Genomic DNA, 21,669 nt, shown 5'->3' with positions numbered 1-21,669 from the left:
AAAATCACATAGCTGTTTCAGATTTCAAATGATTTTCTGCCACTCTGTGGGGAATAGTATTCATTGCAGGACTGAAAGTAGCAAAAATTGCAACTGTGAAAAATCTATGACTAAAGATGAACTTGTGAACAGGAGCATGGCCCAAGACGTTGTTTAGCTAAAGCTCTGTTGATTAGTTTTCTCTGTTAGCTACCTAACAAAATTCCTAGAATAGGAAGAAAATAATAATACCTAACACTTACGTGGGATTGTAATATGCCAAGCACCATGTGTATTTGTGTGTTTGTGTATGTGTGTGTATATGACTTTATTTAATCCTCACAAAAATTCTATGAGTTATTTTTTCCTCATTCTATAGATGAGGCACAGAGAATTTAACCACCTGTAATGGTTAAATGTTAGGTGTCAACTTGGCAAGACCTTGATTCTCAGTATTGTGTAATTGTCCTCCATTCTGTGTGTTGTAAATCCTAAACCTCTATATGTTAATGAGGTAGGATTAGTGTGAGGTGTATCTTAAGTCAGACCCTTACTAAAGGGCATGACTCAAGTCATAGTCTTACTCAAGTCACACCCTTAGTATCTGATATAAAAGGAGCTTCCTTGAGGGTGTTACCTACATCCAATATATATGGATGATCTGGCCAAGCTCGCTCTTGCTCTGGATCCTGCCTCAGGTTCATCATCGTCTGACCTCCGGTTCTTGAAAATTGAGCCAGTAGCTTGCTGTCTGACCTGCAGATTCTGATATTCACCAGCTTCTGCAGCCCTGTGAGCCAGCAGCCTATCATCTGACTGATTTGCCAGCTTCTGCAGCCCTGTGGACCAGCAGTTTGTCATCTGACCTGCTAATCAGCCCCTGCAACCACGTAACTCAGGAGAAGCCTCCAGCCTGACATCTGACCTATGGTTTTGGGACTTGCCAGCCGCCATAATCATGTGAGCCATTTCCTTGAGATAAATCTATCACTGGTTTTGCTTCTATAAAGAACCCAGCCTAAGACACACCCACCAAGGTCACATAGTTTTTCCCAATGATACCGATTTTTTTTTAACTTTTCCCTTCCCCCTCGTGTTTCACCATTTCCTGATGCATTACACAAATGCTTGCCCAAAGGGCCCTTGAAATGATTTAAGGGAATGAAACTCTCAAAGGCATTACTATGTTGCTGGCTTTTCCCAGACTAACCTTATTTCCTTGAAGCTGTAAAGCAGCTTTGTTACAGAAAGTATCATCCATGGACCTGTGCCGTTCAAAGAACTGTCTGAGACAAAGAAATTTGAGAGTGTTTAGAAACCTTTATGGCAATTTTACAGCTGTTGACTTAATAATAAAACTTTTTGACATATACTTGGTATGCCTTTTTGTTTTATTTTGCTAATATTTTGTTTATTTTTATTTTATTTCACAAAAGTATGGTCCGCAACAAATTGGAAATTAAAAAAAGAAAAGGTTGTTCCCATCAGATAATTTGAGAAGCACTGCTCTACAAAATTCACCGAACTACGCATTCTCTGACGTCTACCTGCCCAAAATGAGGCTTAGATACTTTTCCTCCCCTCTTTTTATCACTTTCATGCAGGGGGTACATACAGCAACTGAACTTTTTCAGCTTCTGGGGTTTATTGGGAAGCTGCTGTACCATTGACTGTGGGTTGCCGCGAGGCAGGGACTTTATGACGCTTGGAAACTAAAGGAACGGGTGCGTGCCACAAATTTCTGTTTTAACAGGGTATTGTATGAGGTGTTTGAATTTGGGGTAGGAAAAATAGAAATTTTGAAAATTTTTATTTGTTACGCTTATGTACCAATAGACCGCCAGCATGGACTCTGGGGTATAATTAGCGATACATCAAATGTGCCACTAGACCCTTAGGGGAGGCTTGGGGGAAGGAGCAAGAAAAAAAAAATTCATACTACCTACCAAAAACTCTGACACAAGATTCAGCAAACTTCCATTAATTAAAACACATGGTATCAAAAAATAAATTTAAAGCAGAAACTAATTGGGTCACCAAAGAGATATCTAGTTTATAATACAGTTATTATAATTATCAGTAAAGGTAAGCACAATGAAAATAATGGCTCTCGGACTTAACCGCCACACCTCAGCAAAGAGGAAACGGTAAGGAAGCGCCACCAGCCTTAAAGGCGCCGCCAATAAGGCGTCGACGCCGTGGCCCGCCCAGCGGGAACGCGGACGGCCGCGCGTGCGCATGCGCGGGCATTAGCCCGCGCCGGTTAAGAAGGGGACCCCCCGTGGGCTTCGGGAAACGCCCCGCCTCCGCCTCCCTCTCTCTGGCGCTGCTCCTGGAGAAGGGCTGGATGCAGTCACTTCCGGTGTCGCCGATCTCTGTGTCCGGGTCAGCGCTGCCGCCGCTGCGGCCGGGGGTCTGGGCCCCCGTCTCCGCCGCGCACCGAGGGGAGCGGGCTCCGCTCGGCGCCGCCTTCTGCGACCTGGCCGTCCGCCCTACGTCGCCGGCCTGGAGAGGCGAGGAGGACGAAGGGGCCGAGGCGTCCTCCGGGGTGAGTGCGGCCTGAGGGGGCTCGGCGCGGTGTCTGGGCGAGGAACGAGCCTGCGGCGGAGGATGTGGGGGCGCTGGCCAGGGCAGCCGCGGAGAGGAAGCCCGGGGGGCTAGCCGTCGGAGGGGCGCTGTAGACGCTGCCCTGGAGGCGCTTCCTCTGTCCCCGCCCGGCTGAGATCCCCGCCCTTGGCTCGGCTCCGGTCTGCATTTGGCAGCCTTGCCCCGCACCCCTTTCCGTGGGTGGTGGTCGTGGTGTACGGGGTGGAGCCTTCTCCCTCCCCGGACCACCCTTCCGCAGCCTGAGGCGGGTGCAGCGCGGGCCTCGTGGGTCCGTGTTTGTGACCAGCGTTGGTCCTGGTGCAGAACAAAGAAAACTTGGGCTTCTGGTGTGCCTCGCACCCTCGGGGAATAGACACGGAAGCGGCATTTGTCATCGGGGCTTTATTAAATCTTCCTGAGCAAGCCAAACCAAATGCAGGGTGTGTACGTGAAAAGCCGAGTCCCTGCGTGGATTCAGACACTCTGCCCTTTGCCTGTAAATACCTGGCCAAAATGGTTTGGGTTTCCTAGGTGCCTGTGATGCCACTGGAGATGTACGAGGTCGACTCGTACAGAAATTAGAAATTATATGGGTCTTTATCCCGTTTCTTTGAAACTGTTCCATTGTCTGCCTGTTCCGGAAACTTGGCAGACACAGCTTTTCCCCTGTTCATCTAGGTAGTCACAATGCCTCCCGTATAGTTGGTTGAACAGATCAGTGCTAAGTATGTGATAGCATTTTAGGGTTTTGGTTTTTGTTTGTTTTCATCCCCACCTTTCTTTGACTAGGGTTTCTTTCTCCTAATACCTCATTACTTTTTCTTAAATATATTTTCCTAATATTTGATTAAAATTTTTGCAATTTGTAAATGGATAATAAGTTTCCTCAAATTTATAACTGAGGTTACCCCTTTAAGTCACCTACAGACTAATTTCTTGATCTTCTTGCACATTTCCTTCTACTCAGTACTTGTCATTACTACTCAGTACTTGTCATTACATTTTCCCTAAGCTCTGTTTCTGGTCGTCGCTGGTCTCCTCTGTCACAGCTGATACTGTAGGGTTTACAGGAAGTATGGCAGGTCCACTTCTGCAAACATGGAATTTGAACTAGATCATCACGAGTCTGTGCTGTTACAGTCTTTAGGCATTACAGGGTACGTTGAAGCCGAGTATAACCAAATCTGGCATTACAGGCTTGTTCTGTATAAAGTTGCCAGTAAACTGGAGACAGTGTGCTGTGTTAAATAGTTCTGGACTAGGTCTGGGAACCTAGGTCTTAAACTTTGATGTAGTTTCATTTGTCTCATTTACAGTATGAAATAAAATGGCAGTGATGACACCAGCGTTTTATACCTCACAGAATTGTTGATCAGAACATATAAGATGATCGGTGTTAACGTGATTGGGAAAAAACCCGTTGCCATCGAGTCGATTCTGACTCCTAGCGACCCTGTAGGACAAAGTAGAACTGCCCCACAGGGTTTCTGAGGAGTGCCTGGTGGAGCGCCTGGGGGATTCGAACTGCCGACCTTTTGGTTAGCAGCCATAGCTCTTAACCACTGCTGCCATCACGGTTTCCATTAAAGTGATTAGTAAATGTAAAAAGCACTTTTCGGGAAAGTGGTTCTTCTGGTCAGTGTTTCTGGAGTAATGCTTGTGGAAGGAGCAGTGAGGGAGGAAGGCATCTGACAAAGGTAGTGTAGCCATATCCAGGAAATTAACTTTGGCTGACACTGATGGCTTGTTAAGCTTAGATCCTATGAAGCACAATGTGTTGATAGTAATATTCGAAGCTTATAGTTTTATACTACCACCAATATTTGTAACTCTACAATGAAGTGACAGAGATCAACTGTTAGACTTTAATCTTCAAGGATCTCAGGGTTATCTCCAGGATGTTCTGCATACTGATAATTTAATGTACCTTTTTGCTCTGTTCTTTTGTTTCTGTTTTGTCTTCTTTCATTAAACAAAAAACAACCGTTGCTGTTGAGTCAATTCCGACTCATAGCAACCTTATGAGTCTTCCCTCGTAGGTGCTATATAATTATATTTAGCTTTATTTTCACTATTTTGAGAAAACTCAGCACCATTCGCGTTTTTCTTTAAATTTTGTTTTAACATTTCTGATAAAGCATCTCATTTCATTCTTAAAAACCTATGTGACCCTGCTCTCAAAGGAGCAACTACAAGCAAACAAGTTTTTCAGGGATGCCTTGGTGATCTTCATAACCACATAGGCTGGTCGGTTTTCCTATAGTGCTACCAGTGTTTCCAGCCTCACAGGAAAAAAGTGAACATGTCTATTTAGAGTTTAAATGGGGAAGTGAAAGGCTCGCCTAGTCATTTCCTTCTGCCAGCTGTAATTGATTTCAGCATCGTTGTTGCTATTGTTAGGTGCTGTTGAGTCAGTTCCAACTCATAGCGACCCTGTGTACAACAGAACGAAGCGCTGCCCGGTCTGCATCATGCTCATAATCGTTACTATGTTTGAGTCCATTGTTGTAGCCACTGTGTCAATCCCATTGAGGGTCTTCTTCTTTTTCGATGACCCTTTACTTTACCAGGCATGATGTCCTTCTCCAGGGACTGGTCCCTCCTGATAACATGTCCACAGTATGTGAGGTGACATCTCACCATCCTTGTTTCTAAGGAGCATTTTGCTGGTACTTCTTCCAAGAATGAACAAATCTGTCTTGATATCAGCATCGATAGTGGTTATAGCACTTATTCCAATAGCAGAGTTAAACTACATAATAGTAAAATTTGCCATGTAAAATTATGTTATAGTTAAAACGGTTCTAAACATGGTGTTAACATTTAATTTTTGCTTATGCTGCTAAGCGGCATGGAGAAGTCCCCTTCTTCATGTTGGTTGGATTTACTACCACACTTCCCCTCTGAATCTGTGTTGGGAGGAAATCCATTATCCCCTTGCTCTTTAACTTTGATGAGGTCGGTGACTCTTTCTAACTCGTCTTTATGACCTCCACAGATAACTGGCACAAATAGGGATGTGCCACCACTATCACCAGTCTGTTGAGATACCAGGTTATACCTGTTGCATTAGGTTACTTTAACAAACAGCATCTGTCACGGATTTAATTGTGTCCCCCCAAAAATGTGTGTATCAATTTGGCTGGGTCATGATTCCGTACCATTCTGTAATCTGATGTGATTTCTTTATGTGTTGTAAACTCTATCACTATGATCTAATAAGATGGATTAGTGGCAGTTATACTGATGAGGTTTACAAGATGAGATAGTGCCTTGAGCCAGTCTCTTTTGAGATATAAAAGAGAGAAGGGAGCAGAGAGACATGGGAACCTCATACCACCAAGAAAGCAGTGCTGGGAGCAGAGTGTGTCCTTTGGACCTGAAGTACCTGTGCGGAGATGCTCCCAGACCAAGGAAAGACTGATGACAAGGACCTACCTCCAGAGCCAACAGAGAAGAGAAAGCCTTCCTTCCCCTGAAGCTGACATCCTGAATTTGGACTTGGAGCCTACTGGACTGTGAGAGAATAAACTTCTCTTTGTTGAAGCCATCCACTTGTGGTATTTCTGTTATATCAGCACTAGATGACTAAGACAGCATCTTAAAGTGTTATTTCCCCATTCGAATTTGCAAAAAACAATCTATGAACAAAAAATGAGAAATTACCAAGGTTAATTTATGAGTCAGCAATATTCTAATCCTTCAAAGTGGTTGTGCTTATATTATTCCTTTGTTGTCGCCTTCCTGTTCTTACATCTGCCTGCTGATAAAGTGTTTCCAAGAACAGAACTCTCTCAATTGTTAAACTGTTTTTATCTGCCTAGGGTACTTTCTCCCCTAAAATTCATGATGAAATGGTCAAGAGTGAATTATCTGTTTTTTCTCCTAGGTTCTGTTTAACTGGCTTAATTACTCCCAAACTAAATATCCATGTCTAAATACTGTGCTGTATTACATCACATGATTCAGTATGGTACTGAAGTAAAAATTGAATAAATAGCCTGAGGGGGCTGAATATGTGTGGAGGAGCTGTTTTCAGAACCTGTTCAAGTGGTAAAGCAGCTAAAAGGCATGGTTTGTCTTCTAGAATTTTACAAGATATATATTTCCCCCTACAAAGAAGGAATAATTTTACAAACAGAAATTCCTATTACATGTATATAGGTTGCCAGAAAATAGTTGTATTACATTTTAAAAGGTAAACTGTAAGAGGATATCTGTTTATGAAGTTTTATAAGCAAAATAAGCGTAAGAGGTTGAACAGAGACTTGCTCCCCAGTGTCATACTTTGTAATTAAATACACATCTAGTATTTACAGGTGTGTGTGCCGGGCACTGTGCTAGGTGTTGGCAATATACTGTAACGACTTTCAGTTTCTGCTTTCATTTTGGAAATGTTAGATAGTTGTCTAATTATGTGGGAAATTTAAAAAAGATCCCCAGAATATCCTGATGTTTTTCTAATACCTAGTAAAAAGTGAGAGAAGATAATAGGAAGCTTTTCTGATGATTGAATTTAGGGAAATACGTTTGTTCACTTTACAGTGAGTACCAAAGACTTAAGAAAACTTAACACTGAGAGTTGTAGTGATTAAAAATTTGGAAGAGATTGCCAGTTTTCAATCTTCAGTGATAGCATGCTTCAGTCACACTTGAGCTTAATTCTGGAGTAATAAGTGTTACCGGAGTAATGAGTGTTACTGGAGTTGTGCATGTTTGGTGTTTTTGGTTATAATCTTGAGGTCTTTTCTCCGGCTCTTGTGTCTAAATGGAAGAGGTTGCTTGGTAAGGGTCACTTTTAGTTGACTTTTCCCAGTATAGAGAGGAAGAGGGTTGCTGCCAGAAAACAATCTGAAGTGCTCATTGAAGATGTGTGTTAAAATGACTTTAAAGTAAAAGCTGTGTATTAGAGATAGAGGAACTGCTAAATAAGTCAAGCTTATTGTATTTTAAGTGGTTTTTTTTTTTTTCATTAATTTCTTAAGATTGCCTGATTTGGTGTTTTCCCAGAGAATTAGAAATGCCCTATTCCTATATATAAATAAACTGACTTTTCCAAGCAAATACGTTGGTGTGGAAAAGTCAGCATTTGCCATTTTCTCTGTGCTCACAAGTGGGTTCTTAAAAATGTTAAACCTTTTGGGAATGCTTGTAACCTTCCCTTGAGCATCAGGTAAGAATTCAAACCAGGAAGAGAGCCTCTCAGTCTTGGTGGGGATATGAATTTATTTTACCATGTGAAATCTGACACTTTAGAAAATTTCTATGGTAGTTTTGTTATTGTTCTGGAAAACAGTGCTTTTCCTGTACAACTTTGTGCATCTTTTGAGTATAGTCATGACAGAGTAGATAAGGCAACCATAAAACATGACCAAATCTTTATTTTAGAAGACTAGATGATGTAAGTGTGAATGGCTGGCACCATTTTTTTAAATTTATTTGATAAGTATTTTTTTTTAATATCATAGTATAGAAGGTTTTTGCAAGGAAAAGCATTAGTCAGTCTCCAGATCCTACCCTCTTTTCTGTTCCATTGGTGTCAACCGCTTTTAATTTTGTTTTAGTATTTCTAGTGATACTTTATATTTCTTACAAAATATGCTCTTTACTGCTGTTTTCCAAATAACTTTAGACACCTATTGACTTATTCTAACAGGAGTAAACTACTCGTCTACCACCTCTAGCCCCCATAGTTAAGTCACTGAGTAGTTGCACTGTTAACCAGTTGATTTTCATGATTTCTTCAATATACCTAAACCTCTGTTTCTTACTCCATCAACCAAAGGGAGTATCTCTAGACTCCTCACCTTATAAAAAGGAGGATATTGGCACCCACACCCTTGCCTGGAAAAACTAAAATTAAAACTCATGGCCTAAGTTAAAATACATAGTTGCATAAACAAAGACATTCATCAGGCTCTGAAAGCTTATTCCAAACTATATGAGAAAGGCATGTTGTAGATACGAAGTAAATCAAAATGTGGCATAGTTCATTTACTGAACAGTTACTGAATAGATAGACTTCTTTAAGTGGCTTAGGAATTGTGACATTGAAGCTATAGAGGGGGAAATATAAATCATAGAATACTACGTAGCTTGGCTGATTTTTGAGAATGTAAATGCTTTTTGTTGTTGTATGCCATGGAGTCACTTCCAGCTCATAACAACCTTATATGACAGAGTAGAACTGCCATGGGGTTTCCTGGGCTGTAACCTTTAAGGAAGTAGCCCTGGTGGCACAGTGCTTAAGGGCTTGGCCACTGACCAGAAGGCTGGTAGTTCAAACCCACCACCACGCCATGGGAGAAGGATGTGGCAGTCTGCTCTGTAAAGATTACGGCTGTCATGGATTGAATGGTGTCCCCCAAAAAATATGTGTAGCAGCTTGGCTAGGTCATGATTCCCAGTATTGTATGATTGTGTAATCTGATGTGATTTCCTTATGTGTTGTAAACTCTGTCACTATGATGAGATTATATGCGATCTCCTTATGTGTGGTAAATTCCATCACTGTGATGAGGTTTTACTGATGAGGCTTACAAGATTAGATAGTGTCTTAATCTAGTCTCTTTTGAGATATAAAAGAGAGAAGCGAGCAGAGACAAATGGGAACCTCATGCCACCGAGAGAGCAGTGATGGGAGCAGAGGGCGTCCTTTGGACCTGAGGTTCCTGCGCTGAGATGCTCCCAGACCAAGGGAAGACTGATGCATCACAAGGACTTTCCTCCAGAGCCGACAAAGAGAGAAAGCCTCCTCCTGGAGCTGGTGCCCTGAATTTGGACTTGTAGCTTACTGGACTGTGAGAGAATAAATTTCCCTTGTTAAAAGCCATCCACTTGTGGTATTTCTGTTAGAGCATCACTAGATGACTAAGACAAGGGCCTTGGAAACCCTATGGGACAATTCTACTCTGTGCTATAGGGTAGCTATGAGTCTAAATTGACTCGACAGCAGTGGGTTTGATTTTTTGGAATCTTTACGGAAGCAGATCGCCGGGTCTTTTCTCCTGCGGAACAGCTGGTGGGTTTGAACTGCCAACATTTCTGTTAGCTCTCCTTACTAGTTTTCAGTTTCTAGAATCAACCTCTATCCAAGGGATAAAAGATTTAATTAATTTAAATCACAACCTAGGACACGCATGCAGTAGGCAGCTGAAAACAAATATTTTCAGTGAACAATGAGAAAAGTACTACAAACAGTACTGTTTTGTTTTCTATTATAATTCTGAAAGGAAAAAGAAGGCGATTGTAACCCAATAAATTCATTTCATGACCAGACCATTGAACTAAAGCTAAAGCTCAAGGATTAATAGGGTGGAGGTGGGAACTAATGTGCACCTTTTCAGCGGATAAAAAGTAAAGTGAAAAATAAGTTACTGATGGTTATAAAATTTTTTCTTTCCTTCACAGGACATTGGCTCTCTGGATTATCAGGGGCTTGTAGTTGACATTGAGGCCAGGCTGAGGATGGAAGGTGTGGAACTTAAGGAAGAATGGCAAGATGAAGATTTTCCAATGTGAGCAATGTCGTCAAACAAAAACAAATTTAGAGCAAAACTTTAAAAAAAATTCTCTATTGAGATGTCACTTACTAAATGAATATTGGGCTTCTAAAAGAATCCCAGTATCACAAAGTGATCGTTTGAATACTGGGAAATGAAAGTTCCTTTCCAGCAGAATAATTCTCTTGTAACTTACTTTCCAACCACATATATATATGTAATCTTATAAACAGTAGTTCTACACAAATAACGTGTGTGTTACACTTTTTTTTTTATTTTTTATTTTTGGCCAACTATACAACCCCTTTGTGCGTTATCTTCCTAGGCATGCTATGTGCATTATATGTGTGGATACACTGTTTGCATAGGTGTCTTATTTGCGAAAAATACATAATCTTTCATTTTTGTTTTGAACATTTAAGTTTCAGAATTTTGCTGTCACTAGCAATGCGTTAATGAGGTATTTCTTAAGCTGGGATATGAGGGGTTCCTGGGAGGGGAGGGATCTTTAATTATGTACAAGAATTTGAAAATTTGTGTTTTTATTTAAAGATAAAGCTTTTTAAGTAAATGAGGGTTTTCTAGATCATCTGGCCAGGCACTTGGACACGTGTTTGCATTTATATTTACAATTGTTTTGGCACCATGTGGATTAATGAAAAAAAGAGCAAAGGCAGACTTTAAACGATGCTTCCTTGCCAGCATGGTCAGAAGACATCCCAGTCTACTGTAAGGTGCCTTAGCATTTGGAGTCTGGACAGCTGGTGGGAGAGCTGAGTCCTTGCATAGCTCAGGATGGTGCTAGCAGTGTAGGATTTTAGCCTTCATCGTGAGTGGCAGTTTAGCTGCATCATACATGGTATTAAATTCATGCATTTGAATTATCTTTGTTTTGTAGGTTGTTTATAATTTTTACATTAGTTTTGTGGTTGTATAAGAACTGTTACATAAGAAGTTTATGTTTCCTTTTATGTGTTACTTACAGGCATTATGTCAACTCTGACCGTCTGAGAATTTTTTTGAAGTGGTTCTTTATTACTAAAGTATAAGAAATGGTGCTTTACTCAGTGTTCTGTACAATTATAGAAGCTATTTTTAAAGATCTTTGAATTTCTTAAATTTTTTAAAATGTTTGGATTTAGAAGTATGTATGTGTATTTCTTTCAGACCTTTACCAGAAGATGATAGTATTGACGCAGATATCCTAGATATAACTGGACCAGAGAGCCAGCCTGGTAAGAGCTTGACACTTTTCTGTTTCAGTGAAATGATAAACTTTAACTGTGCTATTTTTGAACACATTTCTTTTTTAAGGAAAAAAATACACTGTGTTTTTATTCTATCACAGGGAGCCAAAGGATAAATTAAACTTTCAGGCAGTTTTGGAATGCTTTAGATATTTTTGGAAATTGAACTTCCAAAAACATACCTTTGGTTTTTTTTAATTTGTACAATAAAGGGAGGGTGGTCGTTTAGTAGTGAGAGGTAACTATAAGGTCTGCCTCTAAGATTTAAAAAGATGTACCCTTACGGAGTTATCTCATTGATCTCTTGCCGTGACATAGAAGCAATAGTGATAAAAATTCAAAGTTTGTAAATTAACCAGTGCACAAGAATTGTGTTTAATTAATGTTCCCTTTCTCAAGAATGAAGTGGTTAAAAATTTTCTCTTGCTCAACTTGAGCATCTCAGCATTCTTTCTCATATGTCCCTCACTTGGTTTTCCATTCCAGACTCACTAGAAGTTAATGGGAATAAATTAAGAAAGAAACTAATGGCCCCAGACATTAGCCTGACGCTGGATCCTAGCGATGGCTCCGTGTTGTCAGATGATCTGGATGAAAGTGGGGAGATCGACCTAGATGGCTTAGATACACCATCAGAGAACAGCAATGAGTTTGAATGGGAAGGTAAGTGTGTCACTGTTTTTACCTGGTTTTTATTAATGAGTGTTTGTCTTTATACACGTACACGTTTTTTAAAGTGGCGTTCTCATATTAGGAAGATTGGAAAAACTTTAAACTTGATCATGAGACCAGCTAAAATCATTGTATTAAGAGATTTCGTTTGACATAAGAAGTTATTCCTTTTCAGGTTTATACATTTGTGACTAAGATAGGAAGTTCTGCTAAAACAGAATATTCTCATGGCTTTCAAAACCGTTTATAGAAGATGACGCAGGTGGCTTTATTCATTTATTTTTTTAAATTAATTGCCCCAGTGCTGTAAAGGTAGCTCGTGATTGTTCCAAAAATACTGTTTGATAATTATGGTGTGTTCTTTTATTCAGTTGATCAGCTAAGAAAAAAAAGAAAAATTTTCTTTAAAAAAAGCCTTTAGAGTGACATATAATTTAGTGAATATACTAAAAGTATTAAGAGTTTGGGGAGAGAGGATCTGAAGAAGGGAATTTGGGGGGAGTGTTTTTTTAATAGGTTTGCTTAATAGTGTTGTACGTCGTGAAAAGACTAACTTTTATTAACATGTACTCTCAGCCCCAAAGCCTTAATCCCTTATCGTTCGTTATTTGGAATTCAAAGGAACGGGCATGTGTGTTGCTTTGCATGCTTTCTTTAATTAGATAGTTGCTATCTACCGTATCTTTATATAGTTGTAAATAATTTATATATATTCCATCTTTAAAATGATTTTTACTTCAAAGCAGTGTTTAGCGTGAGGTATCTGCAATAACCAGTAAGATTTTTGATACATCTGTTGTACCTTTTCTCCCTGTTTTGCTGGTTCAGTAAGCATTCCGGTCATAAGCGATGTTTTATAAAGACACTGAGAGCTTTCTGCCTGTGTGTTTTCTCTCTTCTCTCTTTAATGCTGCTGTAGTCATTTCCCGGAAGGATATTTTCCGTTAACAGCTTTGTCTCGGAAACAGACAACTAACATGCAGTAGGTTCCCCTTCCCCATCTTTGGTAAGGACTGTGAGACGAAAATTCTGAAAATCATTAATTACTTCATTAAAAAATCAGCTAAAATGCAGTCTTGAAACATAAATTACACCTATTAGTGCTTATGTTTTGGCTAATGTTGATTTAAATACACTTTTTTTTTTTGCATGCACACTTCAGAATATTATAAATAAATTGCTGATTTATAAAACTGATCAAATGAGAAATGATTGTTGCTAGTTAACCACTTTCTATCTGATATTATACTGTTTGGAGAATAATTTATGTGCTCAATAAAAACAATTGGCTTCCAGCTAGTACTTTAAGTCACCCACAGTGGTAGCTGTCAAGGACGATATTTTCAGAGAATCAGAAAGGCATTAGAGGGCCAGTATACTAAGATTTTGATGGTTGTATGACTTGTCTGAACGTGTGGATATACACTGCACTATGATTAGGTGCTTTGCTGAATTAGACAATTTAAAAAAGTTAAAGAACGATGATTTCCAAAAAGCATAAAATGGCCTCGTATTGAGAGCAAGCCTTTCTTCCTATTATGAAAGAGATGTTTAAAATTCTGCAGATGGAATAATGAAAAATGTTCTGAATAATCAAATTAGATAGTAAAGTGGTTAACATATAATTTGATTTTTACTGTGAAAATAACAATTTGTAATTGAAAAACCTTTTGTTTTGACAGATGATCTTCCAAAACCCAAAACTACTGAAGTAATTAGGAAAGACTCAATGACTGAGTACACAGCGGCAGAGGAAAAGGAAGACGGACGGCGCTGGCGTTTGTTCAGGATTGGAGAACAGGACCACAGGGTGGACATGAAAGCAATTGAACCCTATAAAAAAGTTATCAGCCATGGAGGTGAGAGTTACACAAGATTGTTTAGATTCTTTTCATGCAATACCATATCAGAAATGTAACGTTTGTAGAAAATCTCCCTTGAGATATTACATAATTTTGAAAGAATAATAAACATTTCCACTATCATTATAGGAAAATAACAGGTTTGAAGTAAAAGGATAAAACCAACATTTTAAAATTGTTAATACATGCATACAGTAAATTCAAAAGGTACAAAAATGGTGTGCAGTGAAAACTGTCTCCTTTCAACCCCTACCTTTTAGTCACTCAAAACTGGGACTTTACTTTTTCCCCTTTTTATTGAGGTATAATCTATATACAGTGAAATACTCTGCTCTTAAGTGTACAGTTCAGTGAGTTTTGACAAGTGCCTATTTAACCACATACATATATGGGTATGTATGGTTTGACAAATGCCCATATAACCATATACATGTATGGGTATATGTGGTTTGACAGATGTGCATATAACCATATATACCCATATCTGTATATGATTATATGGGCATTTGTTAAAACTCCCTGAACCGTACACTGAACTGAATAAAAACGTTCTGTATCTTTAGAAGCGTGGGATATATGGTATGTCCCACACTTCTGAAGATACAGAACATTTTTATTGACCCAGAAAATTTTCTCGTACCCCTTTTCAGTGAATTGCCCCTCTCAATGACCACTGTTCTAGTGCCTACCCCGGGATTAATTTTGCGTGTTCTAGAAGTTCATCATGTAGTGTGCACTCTTTTCATTCTTCTGCTCACAGTGTTTTGGAAATTCATCCATGTGGTTGCATGTATCTATAGTTCATTCCTTTTTATTGCTGAATGGGAGTCCATTGCATGGATGAACTACAATTTGCTTATCTGTCCTCTTCATGGATGCTCGAATTGTTTTCAGTATTGGCTATTATGAAATGTTCACGTCTTTTCGTAGATATAAGTAAAATCTTGGACTTTTTCAACTGTGTCTCAATTTACTTTTAACACTCTGAACACACACAAGGACCACAGTTAGGGCAACTTCTTAGTCATAACCAAACACCTCACAAGACAGAGTTCCCAGGTTCGAAGGTGAAGGACCGTAGACTTGGGGGATGTCTACATCAGTTGGCACAGCATAATTCATAAAGACAATGTTCTGCATCCTGCTTTGGTGAGTAGTGTCTGAGGTCTTAAAAGTTTGCGAGTATCCATCTAAGATACAACTCTTGGTCTCTTACATCTGGAGCAAAGGAGAATTAAAACCAAAGACCCAAGATAGCAGTTAGTCCAAGGGACTAATGGACCACATGGACCATAGCCTACATGACCTAGAGACCAGAAGAACTAGATGGTGCCTGGCTACCACTACTAATCGCTCTGACTGGGATCACAACATAGCGCCCTGGACAGAGCGGGAGAAAAATTGCAGAACAAAAAAATAAATTCTCAAGAGACCAGATATACTGGTCTGAGAGAGACTGGAGGAACCCCCAAAACTATGGCCCTAAGACCCCCTTCTGAACTGGAACCGGAACCATTCCCGGAGACCGCCTTTCAGCCAGACCATAGACAGGCCCATAAAATAAACAGTAGCAAGCAGGATGAACTTGCTCCTTAGAACAGTCAATTATATGAGATCAAAAGGGCAACATTTGCCCCAAAGCAAAGATGAGAAGGCAGGAAAGGGTAGAAAACCAGGATGAAGGGAAGTGGGGAACCTCGGATGGAAATGGGGAGAGTGCTGACACATTGTGGGAAATGAAGTGTCATGAAACCAGTGTCATGGAACACTAATAGAACGGGAAGCTAATTCGCTCTAAAGTTTCACCTAGTGCACAATACAAATAAATAAAGGAAAATATCCTGAACCAATCAACTCTACCACAAAGTAGAGCACGGGTCCATTTCACATTTTTGTGGGTTACTTACTTTGCGTATTTGTAGGGTATACAAAGATAGAAGGCATGCTCCCTCTGCTTAACAAATTTTTAAGTCAAATAGGAAAAGCTATGAAAGTACAAGTTACAGCTTCTGTTTGTGCTGTATATAGAAGCTTACCTGGTCACCGTAAATAGTGCCAGAATGTTAGTGGTAGTCAAAAAGAGCAACTGACTTAAAATATTAAATTGGTAAATGTTGTGTTCTATATATATTTTTTACACCAATGTTTTTAGCATTATTTTTTTAAAAAGGGACAACTCACAGTGTATCATATTTTAAATCGTCCTAGCACAGGAGAGAGGGGACACGTAGGTGAAGCAGATTAATTTATTATATAGAGTCATTTCCACTTAATTTATTCTTTGCTGAATGCATCCCCCTGCTTATTTCTACAGTCTTCATTCATCTGAAAGCAAATCACTTGAATATTTGCAGTCACATTCTTCTGCCTAATTGAGTCATATTCAGATGAAGAAAACAGGATAATCTGGATCAGGAAGTCCACAGCTCTGCATTAATTCAGCTAGTTCATAGGAAGCAAGCTGTGAGACCTGTCTTATGCTTTAAACCTAATGTCTTTCAGAAATGGCGCTTTATTTCTCTTAGGGGAAAATAATTAAGGCCTTCTTAAACCCTGTTGGATTACCACGTTTAGTGTGTTTTGTGACCGAGGGATTAAGGATGGTAGTGAGGATTCCTATGTGCTTGAAATGTTAAAACCTTACAATAGAAATGAAGGTTAAAGCAAAAATATTTGTTACTGGATACAGCTTAATATCTAGAGACTGTAATTGATACACACATTTTAGCACTATTTTTCTTCACTTAGAATTATGTCAGAGATGCGTAATCTTTTCTTAGTTTTAACATCCTGCAGTCTACAAAGTGCTAGGCATTGTTGAAAATAAAACTATCTTAAAAAGCATCCGCTTTGACTATAAACTGAATAAGGATCCATCATAAAAGTTGAGGTGTTGGTTGTATCTGCTGGGATTCTATCATTGTATTTGTCTACTTGCTAAGATAAGGCTGGGTTTTTAGTTACGCCAGGTGAGATGGGTTTTTTTAATTTGCATGCTCACCTTCTTTCCTCTTCATGTTTTGCTTTCTTTTTGGGAAGGGGGGATTTAAAGATCTGTAGAAGACTACATAGAGTAAAAAACCTTATTGACCCCGAAGTTTGTGGAAGATCATCTAATCTATCAATCTTACAGATTCCTCTGAAAAATCTTCTGAGTAAAATAACAGTGGTAATTTTGTCTGTGTTTCCTTCCCTCCCCCTCCCCCAGGGTATTACGGGGACGGATTAAATGCAATTGTTGTATTTGCTGTCTGTTTTATGCCGGAAAGTAGTCAGCCCAACTACAGATACCTGATGGACAACCTCTTTAAGTAAGTACATCTTCACAGAAACGTTTGGACAGAATTCTAAGCTCATTAGATCTTCAGTTTAAGGACGTGCACTTTGGCAGTGTAAAAATTGCACATGTCCCAGTTGTGATTCTTTAAATCCTTGTTCCTTAGCGCATGAAACTACAGTTTTTCCACTCTACAGAAAAATTACCAAATTCTAGAACTGGAAAGGATACTTCACATCCTTTCCAACGCCTTTATTTCACATGTGAGGACACATTAAGTCTGAAGAAGTGACACTTATTCTGGCATCATGGCTGCATTACAGTCAGCACTAGAAGCCACATATACTGAGCTGACTCAGGTCAGTTACATTTCCACAGAGTCACTCTATTTCTCAGCTTAGTGCAGTTTTTTACAACTTTATTGTGTAAAATTTCACACATAACAAAGGTAGGGAGAAGGATGTTGAGCTTCTGTGTGCCAGTCACCCAGCTTCCACAGTGATCAGTTTACTATATTCCCACTCTTCCTCCCTCCACTGTATTATTTAGCAGCAAATCCCAGATGTTAACTCATTTCATCTGTAAACATTTCAATATGTATCTCTAAAACTTAAGAACTCTTTAAAAACACATCATAATGCCAGTTTTAAAAACTTAATAGTTTTTGCGTTTATTGAGGACTGAGGGGAATTGTGTAATTTGTAGAACCTAGTTCAGTTCTACACAGCAGTATTTAAGGCTTAATCTTAATTTGTTTTTACAGATATGTTATTGGCACTTTGGAGCTGTTAGTAGCAGAAAACTACATGATAGTTTACTTAAATGGTGCAACAACTCGAAGAAAAATGCCCAGTCTGGGATGGCTCAGGAAATGCTATCAGCAAATTGATAGAAGGTAATGTAAATGCAAGTTGAAGGCTAGCCTGAATAATTTTTATATTGGCCTTATTAGATTAAATCTTATTTTCTGTTACCACATGTACCCATGTATCTACTTCCTAAATTACATTTATGTATTTCATAACAGATTATTTTGTCAAAGCAGTATTTCAGAATGTCATGAAGGAAATCAATTTTGATCTCTTTTAACCTTTCGGTATATCAAGACAAATGATTTCTCCTTACTTCTACACAGTGTGTACTGTCCTGCAGTTTACATCTTGAGAAAGGCTGGAGAACTCATTACGTTTCCTATTTTAGTACATTCTCTGAGTTCTTGCCTACTTTATAGTGCTTAGTGTGTTTTATGTTTTTGTAGAGATGCTTGTTTAACTGTGGTTTGTTTTAGAATGAGCTCAGAGAAATGTATTTCCTGGGAGTTAGACATCCATGCTGATGGGAGGAACTTAGATCCTCCAGGTGGTTTGATTTGGCTGTAACTAATTTGAACTAGTTTGATCGACTCAGACTAATTAATAGTTTTCTCTTTATGCCTTAACAGGACATGGGCAGTTCTTGTAATTAAAAAAAAAAATTCTTAACGGCCTCTTTATTTTTGCACGAAAATTTTTTTTTTAAGTTTTCATTTAGCCACTGTAAAAAGAAGAGGCCTAGGATAATGCTTTTAATATTTTCTCCCGTACCCCATATTGTTTTGAAACCAATTCCAGATGTTGTATCATTTCATCTCTAGATATTTCAATATATATCTAAAAGATAGGGACTCTCTCTTTTAAATAATCATACTATTTAGTGCAGTTTTAAACTCCTTAAGAGCAGGAGGAGTGAGGTCCGGTTCACATTCTCTTCCTGTGGTCTCGCCCACTCCTACCTCTTTACCTGCACAGTGCCTTTCGTGGTATTGAGGGGGTCAGTGCCAGTTCTCTTCCAGTCCTGGAAAATGAAACCAGTCTGCTCTGTATTGAGTATTGGCCTCCACCTCTGATTGACAGGGTCTTGAAAACAAGTGAATGTGTACTTCAGAGGCATTTAAAAACAGGCTCTGCCATGGATATAAATTTGACCAAATGAAGTAAGGTTTATTTCAGAGTGACAAGAGGGACCCTAAGAATTACAGGAGTGCGTTTTCTTGCCTTCAGGAGGACCCCACCTAATTGAGAACTCTTGGATGAGCTTTTTACAATTATTTGTATAAACTTGCACAAACTTAATGATGTCTTAATTTTCCTTCTAGCATTAGAATATGTAGAGATTTTTTTTTCTTTTCTTTTTAACTCCAGGTTACGGAAAAACCTAAAATCTCTAATTATTGTACATCCCTCTTGGTTTATCAGAACACTTCTGGCTGTTACAAGACCATTTATTAGGTAATTTTCTGGAAAACAAAAACAAAACTCTTTGTATAAATTTCTTGTCAGTTCTGTTGATCAGAAATATTGAGGTAATTGTTTTTATTTTCTCCCATAGCTCAAAATTCAGCCAAAAAATTAGATACGTCTTTAATCTGGCAGAACTAGCGGAGCTTGTCCCCATGGAATATGTTGGCATACCAGAATGCATAAAACAGTATGTTTTGTTTGTTTTATTTACTTAATTGTCTTAGATCTTTATATTTTGATATGCAAGAGGTAAATATTTTTCAGTGGCTGTTCTTTCTCACTTCATCTATTATAAATGTTTTCTAATTGCCCTCTTTTTTATAATAAAGAAAAAGGGGGGGGAGCTGTTTTCGCACACCTTCCTAAACCTAGGCACTGCTTCCCCGTAAGTCACCATTTTCTTCAGACTGCCAGTTGAAGAGGAATAATTTCTGATCGTGACTTATTTTATATTTTGTAAAGACTGATCACAGTCCAAGAGATGATTTCCTGATTGGTCAGTACTGAAGGACATTCTCCACACTTGACATGAATCTTTCCAAATTTGAATAAGCTCATCATGTCATCAAAGAACCATATCATTAAAGCACTCAAATATTATTTATATCGGCCTAACCTTAATACTTTCCAGTGGCTGCAGTTTGTTCTGTTTACAAAATTCACTTCCATCTAACTTTTGAAAGGACTTGGTAGAGGGCTGTTAACATAAATACTTGAGCATCACAATATTATTATATAGAAAAGTTCCTTTGCTCAGTTAATCTGAGGTTTTAGTCTGCTTGATGTGTCCAAACCAGATTTGCCGAGTCAATTTTGACTTTATACATAGAGTAGTATATATTTTGTGTGTTGCCCACAAACGTTTATGGGTTTGTTTTTAGTACCTTTGAGTTTTTGTTCATCTTCATAACATGTATATTTACTGAAATAACTCTTCCCTACCAAGGTATGAAGAAGAAAAGTTAAAAAAGAAACAAAAAAGGTATATGCACACCTTGACTGGGTTGCATCTAGACTAGTCCATTTGCGTTGCACAGACTAACTCTTCCTTATTGGTTGGTTAGCTTGTAGACAAAGATAGTAGCATATGTAAATATAAATATACCCCAGCATCCAAATACAGGGTGAATCCAGAGTTCCTTATGCTAAATCTGACCTGGATTCACCCCGTATTAGCACCCCATAGAATGCCAGGTAGGCATTAAAGGCCAAAACCCCTCCCCCCAATTTGGTATAAATACTAAAGGTGAAACCGGAGAAATTACTAAGAATACTATTTAAAACATCAAATACTTTTAAGATTATATCTGTTTTCACCATTATCTTTAAATTTCTAACTTGTGCTTTTGAAATATTTATGCACACCTTTTTAAGGGATCATAATTTGTTTTCCTGGGGTTGATGATTATATTTGCAATGCATATATTCTTTGGCTAACCAACATTGGTTTCCTTAAATGCTTAAATTAAATGGCCTGCTAACCAGTTAAAGTCTACATGTGATAAAATGCCTAAAAGTTCAGTGTGCCATTTAACAGTGAAACACTCTGCTTTCCATTTAACTTTACTCTGAACGCTCTGCTTTGAGCATAACAAACTATCATCTTTTAGGATCTTGGCATAGAAGAGGAAAATCGGGTATAGAACAGGTGCCATTTTATGTTGTGCTTTACGGAGATGTAGGATTTGGGTCTAATTTGTTAATGTATTTTAAAATACTGACAATTCAGTTAGCAAAGCTAACTAATTCAGTACAATCTTGAGAGTTAAGGTGAGAGATCTATATATAGTTTTTGTCATTTTGACCATTCTGAGGAGCCAAGTGTAACTAATGGTAACTGGGACTTTCTTAACTTTGAACACGTTTGGGCCCAGTTGACCACGTGATAGACTCACAGCCTTACGTTTCTGTGTAACACTTCAGTTTAGTCAACACTTTTTGCCTGGAGATGTGAACAGTGATTTAGATCTTGCTGGCTTCTCATTCCTTCCTAGGCATTTGCCAGACAGCTGGCTGAAATGAAAAATATAATCTGATTGTAGAATATTTTGAAGCTAACTGTCTTCATGGCATTTCCAAGTGAAATGTCCTGGTTGTTAAAATGTGCCTTATCGTGCCTTTCAAAAAATTCTTAGTATTTAATCACTTGTCAAAAAGTAATTTAAGCATTAAGAAATTTAAAAATGGAACTCATTTTACTTTTTTACTTGAATCTATTGTTTGAAACCTACCACTATTATTTTATCTTGATTTTTTTTTTTTTTT

The 21,669-nt window shown here is 38.6% G+C and overlaps 1 protein-coding gene across 2 annotated transcripts in view; it reads left to right on the top strand.

Moving 5' to 3' along the window:
- Window positions 1–2,259: 2,259 nt before the first annotated feature.
- Window positions 2,260–21,669, top strand: part of BNIP2 (BCL2 interacting protein 2) — a 25,189-nt gene continuing 5,779 nt past the window's right edge. The window contains exons 1-10 of one of the 2 annotated variants that reach the window (XM_023729692.1): window positions 2,260–2,527; window positions 9,976–10,082; window positions 11,235–11,302; window positions 11,801–11,977; window positions 13,669–13,845; window positions 17,057–17,159; window positions 17,889–18,020; window positions 19,306–19,392; window positions 19,493–19,591; window positions 20,351–20,386. In XM_023729692.1, the coding sequence (XP_023585460.1) occupies window positions 2,327–2,527; window positions 9,976–10,082; window positions 11,235–11,302; window positions 11,801–11,977; window positions 13,669–13,845; window positions 17,057–17,159; window positions 17,889–18,020; window positions 19,306–19,392; window positions 19,493–19,591; window positions 20,351–20,386 (1,187 nt within the window). In that variant the 5' untranslated portion in view covers window positions 2,260–2,326. The remainder of the gene's footprint in view (window positions 2,528–9,975; window positions 10,083–11,234; window positions 11,303–11,800; window positions 11,978–13,668; window positions 13,846–17,056; window positions 17,160–17,888; window positions 18,021–19,305; window positions 19,393–19,492; window positions 19,592–20,350; window positions 20,387–21,669) is intronic. The other variant, XM_004374618.3, reaches the window with a different exon arrangement.

The sequence above is a fragment of the Trichechus manatus genome, unplaced genomic scaffold (genome assembly GCF_000243295.1).
Source record: "Trichechus manatus latirostris isolate Lorelei unplaced genomic scaffold, TriManLat1.0 scaffold00030, whole genome shotgun sequence".
Classification (NCBI taxonomy): Eukaryota; Metazoa; Chordata; class Mammalia; order Sirenia; family Trichechidae; genus Trichechus; species Trichechus manatus.
The sequence above is the reverse complement of the archived record's forward strand: the minus strand, read 5'-3'. Positions and strand labels throughout refer to the sequence as shown.